Source organism: Nannobrachium achirus (genome assembly GCF_963921795.1).
Source record: "Nannobrachium achirus genome assembly, chromosome: 17".
In the NCBI taxonomy this organism is placed as follows: Eukaryota; Metazoa; Chordata; class Actinopteri; order Myctophiformes; family Myctophidae; genus Nannobrachium; species Nannobrachium achirus.
Genome location: NC_137824.1, coordinates 52,883,958 through 52,905,880, shown reverse-complemented (window position 1 = coordinate 52,905,880; position 21,923 = coordinate 52,883,958). Strand labels below are relative to the sequence as shown.

Below are 21,923 nucleotides of genomic sequence, written 5' to 3'. Positions count from 1 at the left end.
ATTTTAACATACCTTCGTACTCTACGGTGCCTCTGGTCTCCATAGACTTCCATGTAATTCATAGTGCACGGATCATGCACACCCATGCCTAGATAATGCACCACGTGTGTCCACATTGCTCACAGCTTTCAAACAAAAAAATCCGAATGGAAATCCGTTCAGGCATTCATGAGATAGAAGCCATTATGTTTTCCTAAAATGTAAACAAAGATGGCTGCCATGTTTGATAGATGGGGTTGCTATGGGGGTTAAACATGCAATTTCGCGATTTCTATCATGCCTACTACATTTTTTGGGGTCAGAAATTTTTTTTTGAAAAAAAGATTTTTTTTTTTTCAAAATGGCGGAAATTCTCGGGACTATCGGGCCTGGCAGGGAAAGACATTGAAATAATCTCGGGACTATCGGGCCTGGCATGCAATGAGTTAACCACTTGAACCCTAACGTCCATATTTTCCGGCAAAGAGGTTTGGTGTAGAGGGGAAAAAGAGCAGAGTGTACAGAGTGACCTTTCACATAGTGAAAGGTCAAGTTTATTAAAGGAGCTATAGTCAACTTTTTCATTGTAGGTGTACATCCTAGTCTACAGACTAGGATGTAAACAAAGTACGGGCCTTGTAAATGTAAACAAAGGGCCAAAATGATTATTTTATCATTATTTTACGCTTTTTGTGGTCATTTTTTAATTGAAACACATATATGAAGCTTATTTTTTTATAAAATATTTTCGAAACATAATTTTTATTTTAGCATCCGTTTTTCAAGAAAAAGTTGACTATAGCTCCTTTAAGTATTGATGGTTCAAGTTAAATATCTGAAAACACATTGACATGAATCCAAAATACACTGATGATTGTCAAACGATGAAACTATGGAATCTATGAAAAGGTTGTGGGGGTCCCTGCTTCATCTCTCTCATCTAAGGGGTCCTTGGCCTGAAAACGTTGAAGCAGTGGCGTCAGTTCAGCAAAAGCTAGGGTATGGCAAAGATGGGAGTCCTCATGGAAAAGAGGCATTACATTTTGTATAACACGGTTCTATTGTGAAAATAGCAGATCTACATGCTCACAACGCCTCGCGCTGTGATGTCTAAAAAGAAACGAGTTTTGTCAGTTTTTTTACACAGGTTTCTACGGTTTCTTGGGCTGGATATGGCAGCCTGGAATTGTTGTTCAAGTGCAGCTAAATGTAGCATGTTAGTAAACGTGCCACATGAATTGCACCTGTGCAGCTGACCTACAGAACCTGGGAATATACCATTCTGTCAAGATGGGGAGAATAAAAGTATGGAGAATATAATTATTATACTTGAGTCCATTTTGTTGAATTTTGCATTTGTAGTTATTTTACTCTAATGTAACAACATAATAACCATCACAGATACACAAAGAGACATTCATGGATTTATATTTAAAAGTAACTTTTATTTTCCCCCCTGGACCCAGGGTATGGCAACTGCATACCCCTGCCATACCCAATTGACGCCCCTGCATTGAAGACGCCTGATCTAGTGTGAGAGAGACTTGAGAGAAGAGACTTACTGTACTTACTAGTATGAAGGAAAGGGACATTGTTTTTACACTATAATACTCAGAGCAATAGCTTTATAAGAGTTATTATTCATAGCGTTGACTTTGAGGTGCTGTTTTAACCTAAATATTTACCCAGGTAAAAGGAGATCCCAAACAGCGAATGCACGTTATTCATGGATAATTACATGGCTGTGGCTGATTGCATTGTCTGTGAACCAAGCTTATAATACTCTGTACATTCCTCTGCTGAGCCAGAAGCCTTAGTCCTTCAATATGAGATGTTTTATTGGGATAAACTTGATATAAAACTATTGACCAATTGGCTACCGAGTTTGTTATTTCAGCTTTCCTCAGTTTTAGTTTTACCTCTGCAATGCATAGCAAAATCTCCAGCATTAACCTCTCTTGAGAGTGTAAAGAAAAGAACCCAAAGAAAAATACCCATAAGGGACCATTTTTACAATCTTAAGAATTGAATAAAGCACTGAGTATTTTGTAGTGTGGCTAAACATTCTGAAGAACATTTCAGATACTCCACTTAGTTTTGTAACAACATTAAATATTCATTTTCTACAGTGTAGTACAACATTTAATGCGAAACATATGGACGATAATTGCTTTTAGATGCTTATTTAGGGGCCATGTCCTCAAAAGCTTTTTTTGGCTGCATGCGCCTTCCTGCCATGCATTCTATGGTAAAAAGTACTGGAGCGCTCCTCTTTCTAGTGCAGAGCATCGCGTTTCAGCACTCTAGGCGGCCTGTGTTTTTTTGGGCCAGAGTGCAAATAATGCTTTCTGTGGACAGGCCACAGCCCCTTAGAACAAGGGTCTTCAACAGGGAGTCCAGGGTTAGGGTTTTGCCAAAAATAGCAGATCTACAAGCTCACAACGCATCGCAGCGCGAGGTGTTGTGAGCTTGTAGATCGGCTATTTTCATCCAAGAGCTCTGGTGTAGAGGGGAAAGAGCAGACTAATGTACAGAGTGAAAGGTCACGTTTATTAAGTACTAGCCCTTACCCGTTCAAAGATATGAGCTCCGAAATGATGTGCAGTGTGTGGGTTATGGGATGTGCACTGTGCACACAGTATATGAGGGATGGAAAGTAAGACGGTTCAAGTAGAAGAATATCTGTAAACACAAATTGACATGAATCCAAAATACACTGACGATTGTGCTGTCAAACAATGAAACAATATGGAGATTGTGGGTCCCTGCTTCATCCCCCTCTCAACTAAGGGGTCCTTGGCCAGAATGTTTATAGGTTATGCAGCATAGACTTGCAGCTAATACATACTTTGTACGTTTTAGTTTTTGAATAAAACATTTAAACATTACTTGCGTCCCAACTCGCTATCAAAAACATAATTGAGAAGAACATCCGTTTTGTGTCAAGCATTTTCTTCTGCCTTTGGTTGAATACCACTATCCTGCCAAATGTATATTCCGTTGTACGATAGCACCCCACACTGAAAATAGCAGATCTACAAGCCCACAATGCGTTACGTTGCAGTCTTGCAGATCGTTGTACCGACTGAGTATAATTCAGGCTTCATTGTCAACACTAGAATGGCTTCATCCACAAGTGCTTTTCTTATTGTCCAGTTTGCCTCCTCCTCCTAATAATCGTCTGTATTTATCTAACAGTATCTTCTTTCATGCTGCTCTTTCCCACAACCTCTCTGGACTGTCTCTTCATCTGTTTGTTCATCTATCTAAGCCCTTCTCTCTCTCTCTCTCTCTCTCTCTCTCTCTCTCTCTCTCTCTCTCTCTCTCTCTCTCTCTCTCTCATATGCCTCTCCCTATATGTACAGCACTCTACAGTTTGTCTCTTTTATGGCTGAATCTTCCTTCTCCTGACACGCTCTGTTTGCCCTCTCTTTATGTGTCCCCCTTTCCCAACCTCCTTCACTCCCTCCATTCCTTCATAAGATGAAGCGGAGGACACCAACTTGGGGAGCTGGCTTTGGAGGTTGGCTTAGGTCAGTCACCCTTGATACTGTGATATATAGTAGGCAATAGGCATAGAGTACAGTCCTAATTCAGAGTTACAGATGAATACATTATTATTATTTTACTGTGTAGTAGTACCCTAACCCTGTACTCTTATCTCAGTGCTTTAAATCAAACTTGATACTTCCTTTAATGATGCTGAAATATTTATTCTTAAGTGATCGTTTTTTTTTCTTCACCTGGTCGTTGGAATATAATTGTCTTGAGGAATGTTCTACATGTTACAGTAAAGCAGTCTATCTAGTATTACTAGCATTTTTCTTCAGAACTCACGCTACTCACGCTATAGCTTGTCAATTTGCAACACACAGATGCGACCGCGTATTTCCCGGTGAACCTGTGCGCAAAGGTTGGGGCCGATGGGCAAGGAGGGTTGCGAGCTTATGAGAAACAACTAAAATAAGACCTTAAAACCTGGCGAAAACAGTTGCGTGCATTAGCGGAAGATGACGATAAAGGAAATCATTAAATGGAAAACATTAATCAACTTCTGAAAAGCCTACACGGCCTTAAAACATGGCAAAAACTGTTGCGTGCCGTGCATTAGCACAAGATTAGATGAGGATAAAGGAAATCATTAAATGGAAAACATTAAATTAACTTCTGAAAAGGCTTCTAAACCTACACTATAGCCTACTAAAACTAGTGAACCGCGATCTTGCCACATGTGAATAATTGTGGTTGTAAACAATAAAACAGACAATATAAATCCTTAGTCTAGTTGTGGGAAGAAAAGGTTATCAACATGGCCCCAAATAACTTTTAAATATCTTGCAATTGGCGACGAGTCTCTTACTAAATCGGCAAGAGTGCCTCTCATTCTCAATACATAAAGGCTAAGCTATATAACCTCTCCGTCAGTGGTGCGTGTTCGTGTTCCCCACACTCCCAAGCCCCCACCGCTGCGCTTAGGTTGACCGGGAAATACTCGGTCGCCACACAGATTCAAAATATCAAGATATCCCTTGTAAATGTGAATCATAAAGCAATGGAATTCGCAGTCACCAAATCTCAACCTAATTGAACACCTATGAGATAGTGGATGTTGTTCTAATGTTAGCACTCTCCAACCCCACATCAAAACAGCTAACTAACACACTGTCAACTTAGATATTCCGGAAGGGTGGAGGGGAGCATGCAACATAATGAGGGATCCATATCTTTTGTTAGAATAGTTTTTCAGACGTCTTGTAGAGTTGAAGAGACTTGTACAATCCTATGTTATACAACAGGTAAGTCAGGCTCTCAGGGTAGAACAGGCTCTCTACCAGAGCAGTTAATGAGCACCACTGCACTGTCTCATCAAACAAACATTTCAGCTGTGCTGGTTGAGAAAGAGATGAAGCTCTCCCTCTCCCAACGCTAGCAGTTTTCATGTGAAGTTCAGGGACATAGTAGCTAAATGAGGCGCTAGAAAATGACAAATTCCTATCGAATATGTTAAAGTTATACCATGTAACTTTTTTTATAAAACAAATCTTAAAATTGTCCTAACTGTTAAATCGCTAAAGTTTTAGAACACCCACTCCGTTATTTTCAGCTTCTAAAGCCTTCTCTTTATATGTTTTCTATGATCCTGACCGGGCCCCGGTTTTCGCGGAAAAATTACGTCATCACACTACCGGCCAATCACAGCGAGGGTTATACACTGCCGGCCAATCACAGCGCATCTTGAAGTGGGGTCGCTATGGCGGCCATATTTGTAGCCCGTGTGTCTCTATACTCAAAAGGTAATCTTGCCTACCAGGCAGGGTGAAGTAGTCCGTTTCTCCGGAATGCCTGAACGCACAGGAACCAGGGACCCCTCTAAAGATAGATCTCGGCGAGGTGGAGGCAGACGCGGGGGTGTGAAGGTACGAAAAACGGCCGAAAACTGGTTTGCTATAGGGCTACTGACCACTAGTTGAGCATCTTACACAGTATAGCTTTAATTACAACGAATTGAAGTTGACGTGTTTTTTTAAGGGCAACTGTTGTCTAATCGCAATATTACACTTGAGGGTCTGCCTTATCACGGTTATTTAATTGCACTTCAGACCTGCATACGGAACCTTCGGCTCGTTCCTGCAGCAAGGCTGGCGGTTGCGTGCAAATAACCATGATAATGCACACCCTCTCGTGTAATATTGCTTAAAGGGGGGGCGTGACACGGCCAAAACAGCTAATTATGGCTATCAAATTAGCCAATTTTTTTTAATGATGTCATGTACCCCCATGTTAAATGACCCAATCAAATTAATTTATTGTAGTTACTGTACTGAAAGTAGTACTTTCTGTACAGTAACCGAAATAAATTAATTTGATTGGGCTAATATGGGGGGAGGGGCGGAGTCGATTATCCATATCATTATCTTTTGAAACTGCCCCAAAAAAAGCTGTCCGAGGTGTCTTTCCGACTTTCTAAACCAACTTTAAAACTATCAGTTCTAGGGGTAAAAATGATATAGCATTCGCTATAAAATCAATGGTTAGACCGATAAAAAAGTACATGTCTTCTTCAAAAAAGGTGTCAAAAAAGGTGTACGAGGGTCAACACGCTTCTCTCCGTCTATGCGACGGTTTTGTCGGCCATACCCTGCTGTCTCTTGCCCTAACCTGACTGGAGCACCCGGGACACCGGAGCAACCGTAGAACGAGGGACCAGCGATCTCCTCCTCCTCCTCCGCAGAGGAGGTCTGCGGCTCATACACTCTGTGTGTGTGTAGCCTGTGTGTGTGTGTGTGTGTGTGTGTGTGTGTGTGTGTGTAGCTCTCGCAAATAGCCGTGCGGTGCAGCGCTAGCCGCGCTACACGCTAACAACAAGGTTGTGCGCGGCACCGCACGACGGACGAAGTATACATTGCGCGGCACCGCACGACGGACGAAGTATACATTCACTACTAACTGATACGGCCCCGCCTCCTTTTCAGACTGTTTGAAGAAACACCACGTGACCTACTGTATCATAATGTTAATTTTCGGCCGGTGTCGCCACTCCTTTAACTAAGGCGCATTGAAGCTGTTCTGGCGGCTCTTGGTGGCCCAACACCTTACTAACATACTTTTATGTTGGGTTTTTCCTTTAATTTGTCACCCAGTAATTGACTTTTATACGAATTCCTCAAGCTGGAGAACATATTTTGGTACATTTTATATACATTCTAGCCACATGTGGCAATGGTTAAATGCTTTTATACAACAAAACACATGGCACATGATGACACACAGAGCATATTGAAGCCAAGCTTTCTTCTTCTTTGTAAAGCTGACCATTATTATATCACCAGACATGATTAAACTGTCAGATGTATTAACTGCATTTGTTATTTGCTCCCAAGATAATTTCATATTGTCTGCTCTTGGCCATCTGTTTGAGCTGCTGCAGATTTGTTGTTGACTTCAACTTCTACTTCAACTTTAACTCGTAGTTTATTGTCACTTTGCACGTTTACAGGTGTAAAAAAGTGTGTGAAATTATTTTCCATAACGTTTTGTAGTTACTAAATATAGATCATATGAATAAAAAAAAAGTGTTCCTCCGAGCACAGGTCTCTGCCAGGTCAGGTAGGTTATTGTGGGTGAGTAATGTTCAGAAGTCGGCTATCAGGATGGAATATGAAAAATCGGACTGATCCATCTTGATCACTTGACTTGATCAAGACTTGAATCGGTAGATAATATCTACCGATTTGAGTTTGGACAAAATTTGTGGTAGGAATGCAAAAATTAGACAATTGTGAAAAGGTTTGTTCCTCAACGCAGTGCGACTGTGCATGCAAAATTTCTCGGAAATCGCTTGCTGTGTTCATGATTTGAGGCATTTGTTCAAAACGGAGCACTCCTGCAAACTTTGGAAGCCAATTGGAAGCCAACTAATACAGTATCTGACTTAAAGTCCTGTTCGCAATTTGGTGTTAGGGGAGTTTCTCACCTGAACTGAGTCAGTGGGTCCCTAGACATGAATAATCACAGAGGTGCTCGTCCGCCATAGTGCCAGGAATGGCGCAATGGCCAAATCAAATATGGCTGCCATCGGCTATGATGAAAATCCAACTTTTCTGTATATGCACATGTAATACCTCCATTTGGACTAATTGGGGTATGGGGAATTCATTTCTGATATTGTTTTGACCATTTTGGGTGATTTGGACCTCAAAAGGTCATGGTCAAGGTCATTTTGCTATTCCGAAGACTGTGGGCCATAACTTGGCCATTGTTAGGAGTAAAAACAGGTGCAGTAGGTCTAAATCAACTAATGCTGACATGTATAATTCATTTCTGACATTGTTTTGACCATTAAGGATCATCTTGTCTTTGAAATATCAATGTCAATGCCATTTTCCAAAAACGATTTTGTTCATTACTTGCACTTTTATAGTATTTTTTGTAAGTTTGTTACTATTTTATAGTAAGTTTGTTTTGTTTATAACAAAATACATACTAGTGAGAAATACAACAAGTAAACATCCACATTTAACTTTAAAGGGGGGTTTTAAATGGGTGTTTAAATGAGCAGATAAGACTATTTACGAATAAAAGTGACATAATAAAATTACACAACAAAATCACACACAACATTAAATAACAATTTACCTCAAAGTGCACCATATTGTGATTGTGTGCATGCAAGTTAGTATGAGGTGTTTTTACAGGATGGATTTGTCATTGTTCCATGGCAAAATATGATGCACAGAACTCCATCAGTGTCGAGTGTCTTGTTTCAGACATGGCAGGAGTGTACAAAAGTCAAAGTGCTCCTTCCATCCATCAGAGCTTGACATTGACTTTTTGAGGCAGTTGTCCTTTGGACAAGTATATTTCCCATTCACTTGTCCGGGGACAAAAGTCACTTGTCCGGATAAAAATTTCATACATTGAAATAATAACAAAAGGACGGCTAATGACCCCCCTTGCTCCCTCCACTCCATAGTATGGGCACTTGTCCTGGACAACAGGACAAGCCTTTATGTCATGTCCTGTTCCATTTTCCATTGGTTCTAGTCTTTCCTCAGGTTCCTTGGCTGTTGCAAGCAAGTGGCAAGAAACGCGCTAGAAAGGTGCCTTGTTGTTCTCAGCAGTTGTACTTCTCTGCAACCAATACTGTGTCTTGTTCTGTCAAGGTCTTTGCCTCTCCAAAGTTTGTTGTCAGAAGCCATAACTACATGTTTAATCCTCACCTGGCCCATGCAGTCATTTCCTGTCTCCAAGGCATATGTGCCTTGATCACTGTCTTGGCTAGTGGTGCTCCAAGATGAGACTGCTTGATGCAGTAGAAGTGAGTCTCACCAGAGCCATACTGCTGCCAGATCTCCTTCATCCCCAGTGCTTGGAAATATGGGGTGTAATATAGCAGTAATGTGAAGGAGACAACAACTCTCTGGGGTCCGCTCATAGTTCCGACATCTCATTATTCTGACCATTAGGTTAGTGAAGGTTAGGATAGGCTTAGTTATAATGGAGGCTGAACATGCACCAGGTGTCAGCCTCCTCAATCCTATTCAAGATGTCTGGGATCTCTTCTCCACTAGCGACATCATCAACAGAGACAACAGAGCTGATAATGGTAAATGGACTGCATTTACAGTATATAGCGCTCTTCTCCAAAGCACTGTACAATATATTTCACATTTGCCCATTAACACACACATTCACACATACATTCACACCGTGAAACCATGCAAGGTGCTCACCGGGAGCAGTTAGGGGTTCAGTGTCTTGCTTAAGGACACTTCGACAAATAAGCAGGAGGAGCCAGAAATCGACCCTGGAACCTTCAGATTCCAAGGCAGCCGTTCTACCTACATCGCCACAAGCTTGAATGGACACCATATTCCGAACACACAGCTGGAGAGCTGTGTGTTCTCCTCAGACACCCAGAATTTGTAAAGTTGATGAGGGATGGGTGCGTCTGTTATCTCTGATGATGATGAGTGGCTCCCTGCAAAAGGGGCTGGAGGTGAAGAGATCCCAAAGATTGAACTAGATTGAGGAGGCTGTCACCAAGCTGCTGGTACATGTGGATTGTGGAGTCAACTGGCCCTATTATAACTAAACCTACCCATAACCGTAACCTAATGGAGGGAATAATGGGTCGCCAGGATTATGAGTGGACGCCAGAGAGTTGTCGTAGTGATACTTCCAAGCACTGGGGATTAAGTAGATCTGGTAGCAGTATGGCACTAGGTGTGCAGCGGCACATGCTTCTACAGCATCAAGCAGTCTCTCATCTTGGAGCACCACTAGCCAAGACAGTGATCAGGGGACATATGCCTTGGAAACTGGAGATGACTGCATGGGCCAGGTGGGGACTAAGCATGCAGCTATGGCTTCTGACCAAATACAATATCTAACACACTTTGGAGAGGCAAAGACCTTGACAGAACAAGACACAGCATTGGTTGCAGAGAAGTACAACTGCTGATACCAACAAGGCACCTTTCTAGTGCATGTCTTGCCACCTGCTTGCAACAGCCAAGGAACCTGAGGAAAGACTAGAACCAATGGAACATGGATGGATGCAAGGAACACTTCGACTCTCGAGGATATGGCTGCCTTGCTGATCGGTGCATCATATTTTGCCATGGAACAATGGCAAATCCATCCTGTAAAAACACATCATACTAACTTGGATGCACACAATCACAATATGGTGCACTTTGAGGGAAATTGTTATTTAATTTTGTGTGTGCTTTTGTTGTGTGATTTTATTTGTCACTTTTATTCGTAAATAGTCTTATTTGCTCATTTAAACACCCATTTAAAACCCCCCTTTAAAGTTAAATGTGGATGTTTACTTGTTGTATTTGTCACTAGTATGTCTTTTGTTATAAACAAAACAAACTTACTATAAAATAGTAACAAACTTACAAAAAATACTATAAAAGTGCAAGTAATGAACAAAATCGTTTTTGGAAAATGGCATTGACATTGATATTTCAAAGACAAGATGATCCTTAATGGTCAAAACAATGTCAGAAATGAATTATACATGTCAGCATTAGTTGATTTAGACCTACTGCACCTGTTTTTACTCCTAACAATGGCCAAGTTATGGCCCACAGTCTTCGGAATAGCAAAATGACCTTGACCATGACCTTTTGAGGTCCAAATCACCCAAAATGGTCAAAACAATATCAGAAATGAATTCCCCATACCCCAATTAGTCCAAATGGAGGTATTACATGTGCATATACAGAAAAGTTGGATTTTCATCATAGCCGATGGCAGCCATATTTGATTTGGCCATTGCGCCATTCCTGGCACTATGGCGGACGAGCACCTCTGTGATTATTCATGTCTAGGGACCCACTGACTCAGTTCAGGTGAGAAACTCCCCTAACACCAAATTGCGAACAGGACTTTAAGTCAGATACTGGATTAAACTGAAAGACCAGTTTAGTTTAATGACTATAGAGATAATGTGTGCCATGATTTTTGGGCAAAATCTGTAGGAGTACAAATCGGCCTCCTGGTGGCGCTAAAACAGGCCCATGTGAAAAATGTGATTTGTGTGTGCGTGCACAGTTTCACTGTGAACGGCTTAACGGTGACGGGGATTAGCTGTTTACAGACAGACGGACAGACGGACGGACGGACGGACGGACGGACGGACGGACGGACGGACGGACAGGATGCAAAACATAGTTCTCGTCATGCCTGTTGGACAGTACAGGGTAGGGGTGGGCGATATGGAAAAATACAATATCACAATATTTTCCCAAGCTGTATCACGATACACGATTTTATCACGATTCCTTTTCACATTGTTTTTTATGGTTATTTTTCAAGTTACTTGACAAAAACTAGACTCTCTGGGTTCCTTTTGGGAGGTCTAAATTGAACTTTACAAGTATGTAACTCTGACAGTATACAAATGAAACCAAATGGACCCTTACGGGTCCATTTGGTTTCATTTGTATACTGTTAAGAGGAGACCTGATTTGAACTGATTTAGACCTGAACTGATTTAGACCAAAATGCAGGTTTAAATGAATTCTACAATGAATCTCTGTATTAACGATTAAACAGGATTTTTTACAAGGCTCCCAATTGTATCACGATATATATGATACCTCTGAAAAGGCATATCGTGGAGACATTGTTTCGTCTCTCTCAACGATAATTATCACCATATCGCCCACCCCTAGTACAGGTCATAGTCATTTATATTTGAAGTGAAGCTTGTGTGACAGCCTATGTTGCCATTGCTAAGACTGACCTGGTGAAAGGGCTCAGCACTTTCTCAACAGTCTGATTTTGACAAGTGGAAACTGTTGTCCAGTTGTTTTAGTTTTATAGGTATCGCTTTGCCTAGCCTGCCAGCAGTGGGCAGCGGCATGAACAGTCTGTGGCTAAGGTTGTGACTGTGGGTGAGTGATTGTCAGCCATGGCTATGCACCTCACAAAGGTCTTTCGTAGATATTATGTCACTTACGGCACCACGTGCATCCAAGGCCTGGGCAATAAGCTCTGGTGGAGCACCAAACCTTGCGCCCTTTTTTTGTCCTGTGCCTTGTCCTTGCCCTAGAGTAGAGTAGGGGTTTTCAAACTTTTTTGACTCAGGGCACCCCCTGTAAATAACCTTTTCATCCACGGCACCCCTGAATTACACTGTTCATTTCAAGCTCACAACGCGCCACGTTGTGACGCGTTGTGACGCGTTGTGAGCTTGTAGATCTGCTATTTTTGGTGAAGAGTTGGCCGTAGATGGAAAAATAACTCATCAAGTACAGTGCAAATCAGGTCTCCACATAGTGAAGTGATATTGATGTAGTGATATTGCTGAATTCCAAATACCATCAAATTATTCTTAGGCACCCCTGGACTGCCTCACTTTGAAAACCCCTGGAGTAGAGCAACACACTGAACCTTTTTGGCTAGCTGTTCCCGTATTGTTGACTCTCTCTGAATACGAGGGGTCAGCCATCAAATTGAAATAAAATGAAGCCTACCCAATGTGAAATGACAGAAATGTTTAATAACCTTTTGTGTTGACCAGTCGTATACATCTAGCTAATCCTTTGGCATTTTAGAATACACAATCACTCTAAACACTGTCCACAACAACTCTCCAGCCACTCTCTTAATGGACAGTTGGACACCGCCTGTCCTCAATAACAAGACACTTTCCAAACACTGGTGCTCTGCAGGAAACCTTGTTTGTCCAAAAAGTAAGGATATTTCTCAATATTTCGCTCTTAGTGCGTCCTTTTTGTGTTCCATGCCCATGAATCATTTCATGGATGTTTTTATATAGTGATAAGTGAGCCAGTTATGACAATAAATGATAGTGCCTTAAACAATGTCATTTCTAAGATATACACTGCAGTAACGCTGCTCCCAGACCATTCAGATTCATAGCAGTAAACATGATATATAAAAGCCATTGGGTGTAGGGGAGCAGCTGATTAGCAGTTACAAATCTTGAAACTGAATTCTCACAAGAAGACATCATGTCTATTCTGGCTGCTGTACTAAGAATATTAATACTAATCTAATGCAAGTATCCTACTATTACAAGCTATACGAATGCGCAGTTTAGTATGTGAACGGTCACAGCTTGTCCGCATGTGTGTATCTCTGTCTGTCACGCCTGACACTGTGGTTCTTTGGTTTTGTCTGTGGTTCTAAGGGTTTGTCGCTCTGACATCATGCTCTGATGTCACTGTGATGTCAGGGGAACCACTCTTAGCAGAATGGGTTTGCCACTCTGACATCATGGTGATGATGATCACGCTCTGGCTTCACTGTGATGTCACACTAACAGAATCCCTTTTATGCCCATATATGGAGTTCCCTGATGTCATTGCGACCGTAAGGTCGCAGTTTAGTATGAAAACCTCCACCGGCCGTCCGTCCGTCCGTCCGTCCGTCCGTCCGTCCGTCCGTCCGTCCGTCACACACGTCACACCTTTGCCCTGCTCAATGTATACGTGTAACGCCTGATACTGAGGTGATGTGTCACTGTGACATCACAGATACTGAGGTGATGTGTCACTGTGACATCACAGGTGAGATCGCAGTGATGTCAGATACTCAGAGCAGGGATCTCCATATTTAGGCATAAACAGGTGACATCACAGTGATGTCAGATACTCAGAGCAGGTATCTCCATATATGGGCATAAAATGGATTCTGTTAGGGATCTCCATACTGTATATGGGCATAAAAGGGATTAGTGATGTCAGATACTCAGAGCAGGGATCTCCATATATGGGCATAAAAGGGATTAGTGATGTCAGATACTCAGAGCAGGGATCTCCATATATGGGCATAAAAGGGATTCAGATGGAGATTCAACTTCAATGAGTAACAATGGCAAACTGTCAACTGCCCGTATGTCTTGATAATTGGTAAAACAAACTTTTGGCCTATTTGTGGCTTATCATCACATCCAACCATCTTAAGATACTCAGCTAGTGGGGAATGCTCTCTTCCCTGGTGAGAATTGCCCCTTTATATAGGGCTTGTTTGTGTATTGTATGACATCACGCCACATCATCAGCTGTGGACTCTGTGATGTCATCGTATCTCCATATATGGCCATCTCCGTATATGGAGATATAAGTCGTCCATGCCCAGGTATGGGCTGGTGAGGTCAGACTTTGTGTGATGGGTAGGTTATCTCCATATATGGAGATTCAACATTCCAGGTGTAACTATGGCTGCCCGTATGACGTGAGAGGTGGAGGCTGTGATATTTGTGGAGATAAGCGACCAACGGTCGCTTATCTCCCGATTAGGGAGTCTTACTGGTCAATATTAAGCCCATAATTATCTAACAGGACTAAATATGGGAATGCCCATATATGGAGGCCACATCTTCCACATACCACACTAACAGAATACATATGGCCAAGACAGGTGGCCTAGACTGCCCATATCTGTGTGGCTGGTTCTACAGACAGGGATCTCCATGTATGGGCATAAAAGGGTATGATGTCAGATGTCATAGACATCATAGGACTTTCACATAACGAATAACTGAGTAAGCATGTTAAGGCTCTCACAGCATATCTCCATATACAGTACATGGATCTCCATATGGCTACCAGGGGTCTCCATATATGGGTAACTGGTCCGATATACAGTACATCACTGGCCAGATGGCCAAGAATTGGCGTGACCTCGCGCCCTGAGGCGTCTTAAAACGTAGTTAAATGATACTATATAACATCACAAAGCTGCACACAGAGGAAGCTCACAGTCTTTGGTTACGTGAGAGCATTTGTGCAACAAGGGCGCACAAATGCTACACAGCAATAACAAAAGTTGAAGCCAGAAATCTGTGAGCTTGAAGGCTTGCTGCCTCAAATAGTTTCACTTGCAGGAGATGCCAGCCGGGGCAGAGCGGACTATCGGAAAGTACATATCTGAGATGCCACAGTTGAGATTGTTTGGATTACAAACAGTAACATAAGCACGACTAGCATAACAACGTAAGTTCAAAGCGCAAAATTGAAAATGGGAAAGAGTGTGTGTATGCACACAATTTTGAATATATTTGAAACAGCTTGTATGTCCCTACAGTTCAAGATATACTCAACAACCTTATTTTGAAGTACCTGGTATTCAGAAAGAAATTGGGAGACGTTCATTTAAGTTGAAAGCACCTGATGACTGGAATAATTTACCTATTTCACTTAGATCAATTACCTCATTTCCTGTTTTCAAAATGTCTTTGTTTGATTCACTTAAATGCAACTGTTTCTGTTTTTGATTCTTGTTTTATATAATTGATGGACATTTTATTTGGACAGTTCATTTTTCAGTTCATTTTTCATTTACTTTTTATCATTATCATTTTTAGATGATGTGTAACAGATGTAGAATGGTCTGGGATGGTGTGAGAGCCCTTATATGTTTTGTCAATGTACTGTGGCTTGTTATGTGATTGTTTCATGTCATTGTGTGTTGTGCTTGAGGACACCCTGGAAGACGAGATGATGCATCTCAAGGGATTTATCCTCCAATGAAATTTCCAAAAAAAAAACACATAGATGTTCATTTCAAACCATGTCTACGAACATGAACAGTGCGTGTGTAGGTGACGATGTTTGTGTGGATGTGCATACAGTATGTTTGAGTGTCTGTGTAGTGTCAGATAACATTACAAGTGACGTCTCTTTATGCATTAGGCACTTTTGTAAAAAAGGTTATGGTTCTGTTTTTGACACACCAAGACATAGAAATAAATAGAAGGGTCACATCATTATATGAAAGTCAGTCCACTCCACACAGGTCATGTAAAATTGTTGGCAAATAGATTCCCAGCTCAACAACCATATTTTGAGCCCATCCTAGCCTATACTTGTACTGTACATTACTTGGCCAGTCACTGGTGTCTCGAGGCCTTCCTCCTGTGTTGCAAAGTGATTTGAACCTACTGACATTGGCATAAGGGCCAAAGTGATTTGAACCTACTAACATTGGCATAAGGGCCAAAGGGATTTGAACCTACTAACATTGGCATAAGGGCCACAAATGGAATGAACGGGGGAAATCAACATTTAAAATTATTAGTGGCAGAATTTTAGATATCTTGTGTACAAGTGTATTTCTTGGCCTAATGTTGACATTGAAGCAAAGGCCATGCCAAATGAATATGTAGGATAGGCATTCTTTGATTTGCTGTTGTTGATGTATTTGGGTTTTCATTTACATGTTCTTCTATTTTCTATCTCTTTTTATGGTGAACTTGTACACTCTATTATGTAGGACAGGCATTCTTTGATTTGCTATTGCCGATGTATTTGGGCTTTAATTACATTTTCTTTTTATGCATTCTATTTATATGGTGAATTTGTACACTTTTATAACATATTACTGTATCTTAACTCTTACTGTGCCTATCCCGAGCTAGTTCGGCTTTATTTCGGCCTTTTCGGGGTTCGGGGTGCCGATCCCGAACTAGTCCGGCTTTTTATTTAAAAAAAAAAAACATCCAGAGGCCTTACCGAAGCACCGGGCTAAATTTTCGAGCCGGCCGCCGGCCGCGATCTGTTTACATCGGCCCGCGAGAGCGTCGCGCTGCCGATATTTGCCGTCCACTCCAATGCAATCCAGGATCTTTAGAGCTCATTTTCTCTGTTCCATGCATATCCATGAGGTGCGCAAGGTTTAATCACGGCTAAATCGCCGAAAATAGGGCTTCTAAAATGCTTGGTAGCCAATAGCTAACTTCAAGCTAACTTCATCCTGTTCATGACACAAAGGAAAGTGTTCAGGCGCGTCATGGCTGCGCACGGCTTGTGCATATACAGCGTATGTCTATGGTGGATTCTCTGGCCATTGGGCGCCCTCTAGTGGAGATTCCTGGCACTGGATGAGTTAAACCATGAATATGTAGGATAGGCATTCATTTAGGCTTTATAGCTTCAGCCTATTCCTTTTTATCACCTCAAACAGTGCTGTTCTCTTATGCTTTTATGGATGTAAGACTTGTATAAATGTATGCTTGCTACTGTGAGTTGATTAAATAAACTAAACTAAACTAAAACTAAACTAAATCATATCTACAGCATGAGTGAAGAAGTTGATTTTTGAATGATAACTGACCGAAAGGCTTTAATTGAAACATTCTCTTTGTCTCTCAGCAGTGACAGCGCCGCCATGGCTTCAGAACCTCCAGATGCCACAGCCAATCAGGAGCCTGCTGAGGTGGTGGAAGAATGCTCAGGTGAGAGAATGCGACACAACAGGACAGGTGGCTTCAACACGTACTTGGCTAACCGTGTAATCGCAGTGCTCATCCCAACTCCACATTCCACCAAATGCACTCCATCTCACGCACACGCAGGCACGCACATGCGCACACACGCACGCACGCATGCACACACACACACACACACACACACACACACAGTAGGTCTATGATGGCTGTGATGGGAACCAGGAAGTGGTGGATTTGGAGGTCAGAGTTTGGCTTGTGAAGCCCGTAGTGTGTGGGAGATATGGGAGCACAGTGCAGATTGTCTATTGTACTGTGTAGTCAGGGATGCAGAATACTGCTCAGCACAGAGATACTAAATGCAACTTCCAATTAGATACACTCATTTAACTCCGAGAGTGTGGAAATGGAACCAAACTGACCTGTAAGGGTCCATTTGGTTCCTAACTATCAGTCATTTAGCTGGGGATTCCCTGGAACCCCCTTGAAGGACCCCTGGGGGTCACCATAAGTCCATTTGGTTACTTTTGTACACACTATGAGTTACTAATGGATAAATGGACAACATTATTTTAGTATTTAGTAATACTTCTGTAGTAGACTATAGACAACATGCCTGGCCACGCCCCCTACTTCCGACCGGAAGCCCTTTTTTGGGCTTGATCGTAGCGCGATTTCCTGTTTACGTTCATCTGATCTGATTCTCCTCTTAACTAATGAGACGGGATTGTTTTACTTTGTAATTTTACTTTGTAACTTATGTTAACAATGTCACTTAATGGCAACACTCATCCACTCTGCTGATAAATAAATGAGTTGTGACGATACACACCTGTTCTGCCATCATTCAATGTTATGAGTTGGAGGGAAAAAAAAAGAGATCTCAATTGAAACAATTGCCATAGGCTTTCTTGGGCGTATGCTTTTAGTTGACCTTGTACTAGTGTACTGTCATGAAACTACCTTTTTTCATATGCAAACTTCTTAAAAAATAACGCTATTTAAATTGTTTCAAAAGCTTTATACCCTGTATATATATATATAAAATGTCACAATGCGACATAGCTTTTTACACAATGCTGTACTCCCTCCAACTGCATGTCATATTATATGTTCGCCATTTTAAACTGTTTTTATTTTATTTGACACTTGCTTTGGCAATATAAACATGTCTTCTCATGCCAATAAAGCTCCTTTGAATTGAATTGATATAGGCCTACAAATAAACAGATTTGTGTATTTGAAAGCAAGCATTGAACCTAATCAGTATTTCATGGAAGCGAATGTTGTATGATTTCTAGCTAGCAAACCTTTTCCCTTCAGAACGCTGGTTGATCATGTCAAACGTTGTCATCTCCATTCTCCTCTGTTCTGGGATGAAGTCACAGTTGGCTTGTGTTGTGTGATATGCATTAATGTTTTTACAAATAGGCCTGTCAACAACTCAACCCACTCCAGAATAGACATAATACACATTAGCCCACCTATTATGTGCATCCTATGCTGTGTTCATTTCACTATATCACTGTAAATCATCGATTTAATCCTAATCAAGGCAATATAAATATCCATTCATATTTAATGCTCATTTAATCATTAAATCCTAAACTGTCACGTCAAAACAATGAATACATTTGGCTTTAATAGATACAAAAACAAACTGGATTAATTGAAAATGACAAGTGTTTAAAAGCATTCCTTCAAAGCATCATTGGGAACATTCCTTATCTCAATAACACAATATACAGTACAACATTTGAAACCCTCAACAGTAAAAAAAAAAAAGGCATGGACAAGTCAAAGAAAAGTGTGTATAAATATTTTATTGCAATAAATATGATGAGGAGACCCTCACATCTGGCTTCATTGGTCCTGGACGTACAGTACAGGTCTGAAAGACAGAAAACAATTGCATTCACAGATACAACACAACAGCGAAGAGCTTGTATTTCAATTATAATCAATGTTGTGTTGTCACAAGTGAAAATAACTTGTACTTAGTTGTAACAAGAGTAGTCCCCATACAGTAAAAGATCGTAGCTAACAAGGCTAATTAGCTAGCATGAGAGTTTTACCTTGTTGTTGTTGTTGTTGTTGTTGTGAGTCGTGCTGCTTCTCTGGGGAGTTTGCTGAGTTTAGGATATGTTAAGGATGTCATCAATACTATTAACTGGTGTAGATAGAATAAAAACATCGAAGATAGCGGTGCGCTTGCATATCAAGAGACCATGACCGCAGTCACCGCACCATCTGACAGCTGGAAAAAAAACCTCCGTTGGTTTAACCCTTTCAGTTCATTGTCATAATCTTTTACTGCAGCGCTGGGCAGTGTTGCCAAAATTTGTGAGAGAAATAAGCCAAACAAGCCAACTCTTGCAATATAAATAAGCAAAAAAAACAAGATAGTTTAGGTAAATAAATTGACTTGGCAACACGTTTATATGCATGCCTGACAGAGAGAACCCGGAAGTTCCCTTTCGACTTGGCGGCGGGGCGTCCCTCCTGCAATCGGCCAGGAATGTTGTCTATACAGTAAACATCAGATATATATTTAATATCATTAAAAAAATCACACCCAATGTGAAGTGAGCGGTGGTCGTGCTTGCATAACGTCTTCAGACTAGGATTTGAGACACACGCACAGCCACTCTATGGAGCGGTTTACCACCGCTCAAAAATGTTTTGAGGTGTTGTCAATTCTGTTTATGTACAAGAGTCAGGAGGTGGATTTTCAATCGCTGGCATCCTTGGACTGGTCATGTCCATTTCAATCTACTGGTTTTAACCCAGTAGCTGTGCCTGTGCCAGGCGGATAGCTCATGTCTAACTGGGTGCATGGGGGCCATGCTGCATTTTAATTGGATCAGCTATGTCTTCCTCTGCCTAGAAGAAGGATTGGGTTCTTTATATAGAGCTATATATAGAGTTTATATAGAGCTATATATGGAGGCCAAAACCACAGGCTTACAACCGCTGTGTTTTCACTTCAGTTTAACAATACTGTCCGTTGACCTTACACAACTGTACAGTGAACCCAAAAACATTTCACGAGGCGTCTCTCTGTGCAAAGCAAACAGTAACGAAATCCATGCAGCAGACGTCACGATACAAATGTTACAGCAACACAATGGAGTGGAGCAGCACATTGGTAGATCCAAAGTGACAATACTGTAAATGACCAAGAACCAAAGTATTATGAGTATTATGACCACAATGGAAACACGTCCCCGGGACCTTTTGTGTTATACTTAGCTCAGATGTCTAACTGTACCTTGTTGCGACCATAGGTCGCAACAACATCTTGTCCGCATCTTGTCCGCGTATCTCTGTCTGTCTGTACGTCTGTCTGTACGTCACGCCTGACACTGTGGTTCTATGGGTTTGTCTGTGGTTCTATGGGTTTGTCTGTGGTTCTATGGGTTTGTCTGTGGTTCTATGGGTTTGTCTGTGGTTCTATGGGTTTGTCGCTCTGACATCATGCTATTTCCCCCTTGGGATAATAAAGGTATCTATCTATCTATGCTCTGATGTCACTGTGATGTCAGGGGAACCACTCCTAACAGAATGGGTTTGCCGCTCTGACATTACGCTCTGGCTTGATGTCCCTTTTATGCCCATATATGGAGATCGCTGTCCCGATGTCATCAATATTACACGCATATCTGGGAATGCTCATATTTGGTAATGCCCATATATGGGCATGTTCTGACATCACATTGTTGACTATCATGCAGGGGTCTCCATATATGGGTAACTGGTCCGATATACATCACTGGCCAGATGCATGTCGCCCTGAGGCGTCTTACTAGTGCTGTTTACTTTACATTTTGTATTCAACCAACCAATCAATCAATCCCAGTCCAAGTGCAGAAGGCCAGACCAGACATTTAAGTGTCTCTGTTTGGTATTTGGCATCCTATTTCTTATTATTTTATTCTTTCCTTTTATACACTTGAAGCTTAGCTGCATCTATCTGTTCTTAACTGTCATGTGTGTCCTACTGGTGCTGCTATGACAACTGAATTCCCTCGCAGAATCAGTAAAGGTCTGTCTGTCTGTCTCTACAGTGTCTGTCTGTCTTGCTCTCTCTCTGATCAGTCTATTGTTTCCCGTTCAAAGGTCATATTTGGTTTACATCGAGTCCAGTTCACTCCTATTATTATTGACCAACTCTGTGTGCATGCAAAAGTAAAGACTTTATTTTCCCATAATTTAATTTGTAAGTATGTGTGTATTTGTGTGCATGTGCTTACTTGTGCAAGTGTGTGGGTACAGTGCACATGTGTATATCTGCTGTCTGGCCGAAACCTCCTAACTCCAAAATGTTCATTTTCGGGAAAATGAGCTCAAGTGGAGTTAGGAGGTTTTGACCGAAGGGCTTTTTACTACTTTTCATTGGGTCAATATTATTTTAACCAACACACAGATGTAAAGGGTGTTCAATAGCACATATTTATGAAAAAAAAGAGAGGGCCAATCAGGTGGAGTTAGCTGGTTTGGCAGAAAGTGTGGAGTTAGGAGGTTATGTCCCAAGCACTTTTTACTACTTTCCATTGGTTCAATGTTATCAACACTCAGCTCTAAAGGGTGTTCAATAGCCCTGATTTATGCCAAAAAATCTAAAACCTCAAAAACGGAGTTAAGAGGTTTTGGCCTGACAGTGACGAAAATATAGTATGTACGCATGTGGGAATGAATGTGCATCGATTCATGGGGGGGCTGGAGGTTATCA

At 41.4% G+C, this 21,923-nt stretch overlaps 1 protein-coding gene across 9 annotated transcripts in view; it reads left to right on the top strand.

Annotated features, from left to right (window-relative positions):
- Positions 1–21,923, top strand: part of LOC308301728 (uncharacterized protein) — a gene marked incomplete at its 5' end in the record, with an annotated part of 91,415 nt that overhangs the window by 30,401 nt on the left and 39,091 nt on the right. For 8 of the 9 annotated variants that reach the window (XM_080745807.1, XM_080745809.1, XM_080745810.1 and 5 more), the window contains one exon: positions 17,118–17,200. In XM_080745807.1, coding sequence (XP_080601933.1) covers positions 17,118–17,200 — 83 coding nt within the window. Of the gene's footprint in view, positions 1–3,447; positions 3,513–17,117; positions 17,201–21,923 lie in introns of those variants that run through there. The other variant, XM_080745811.1, reaches the window with a different exon arrangement.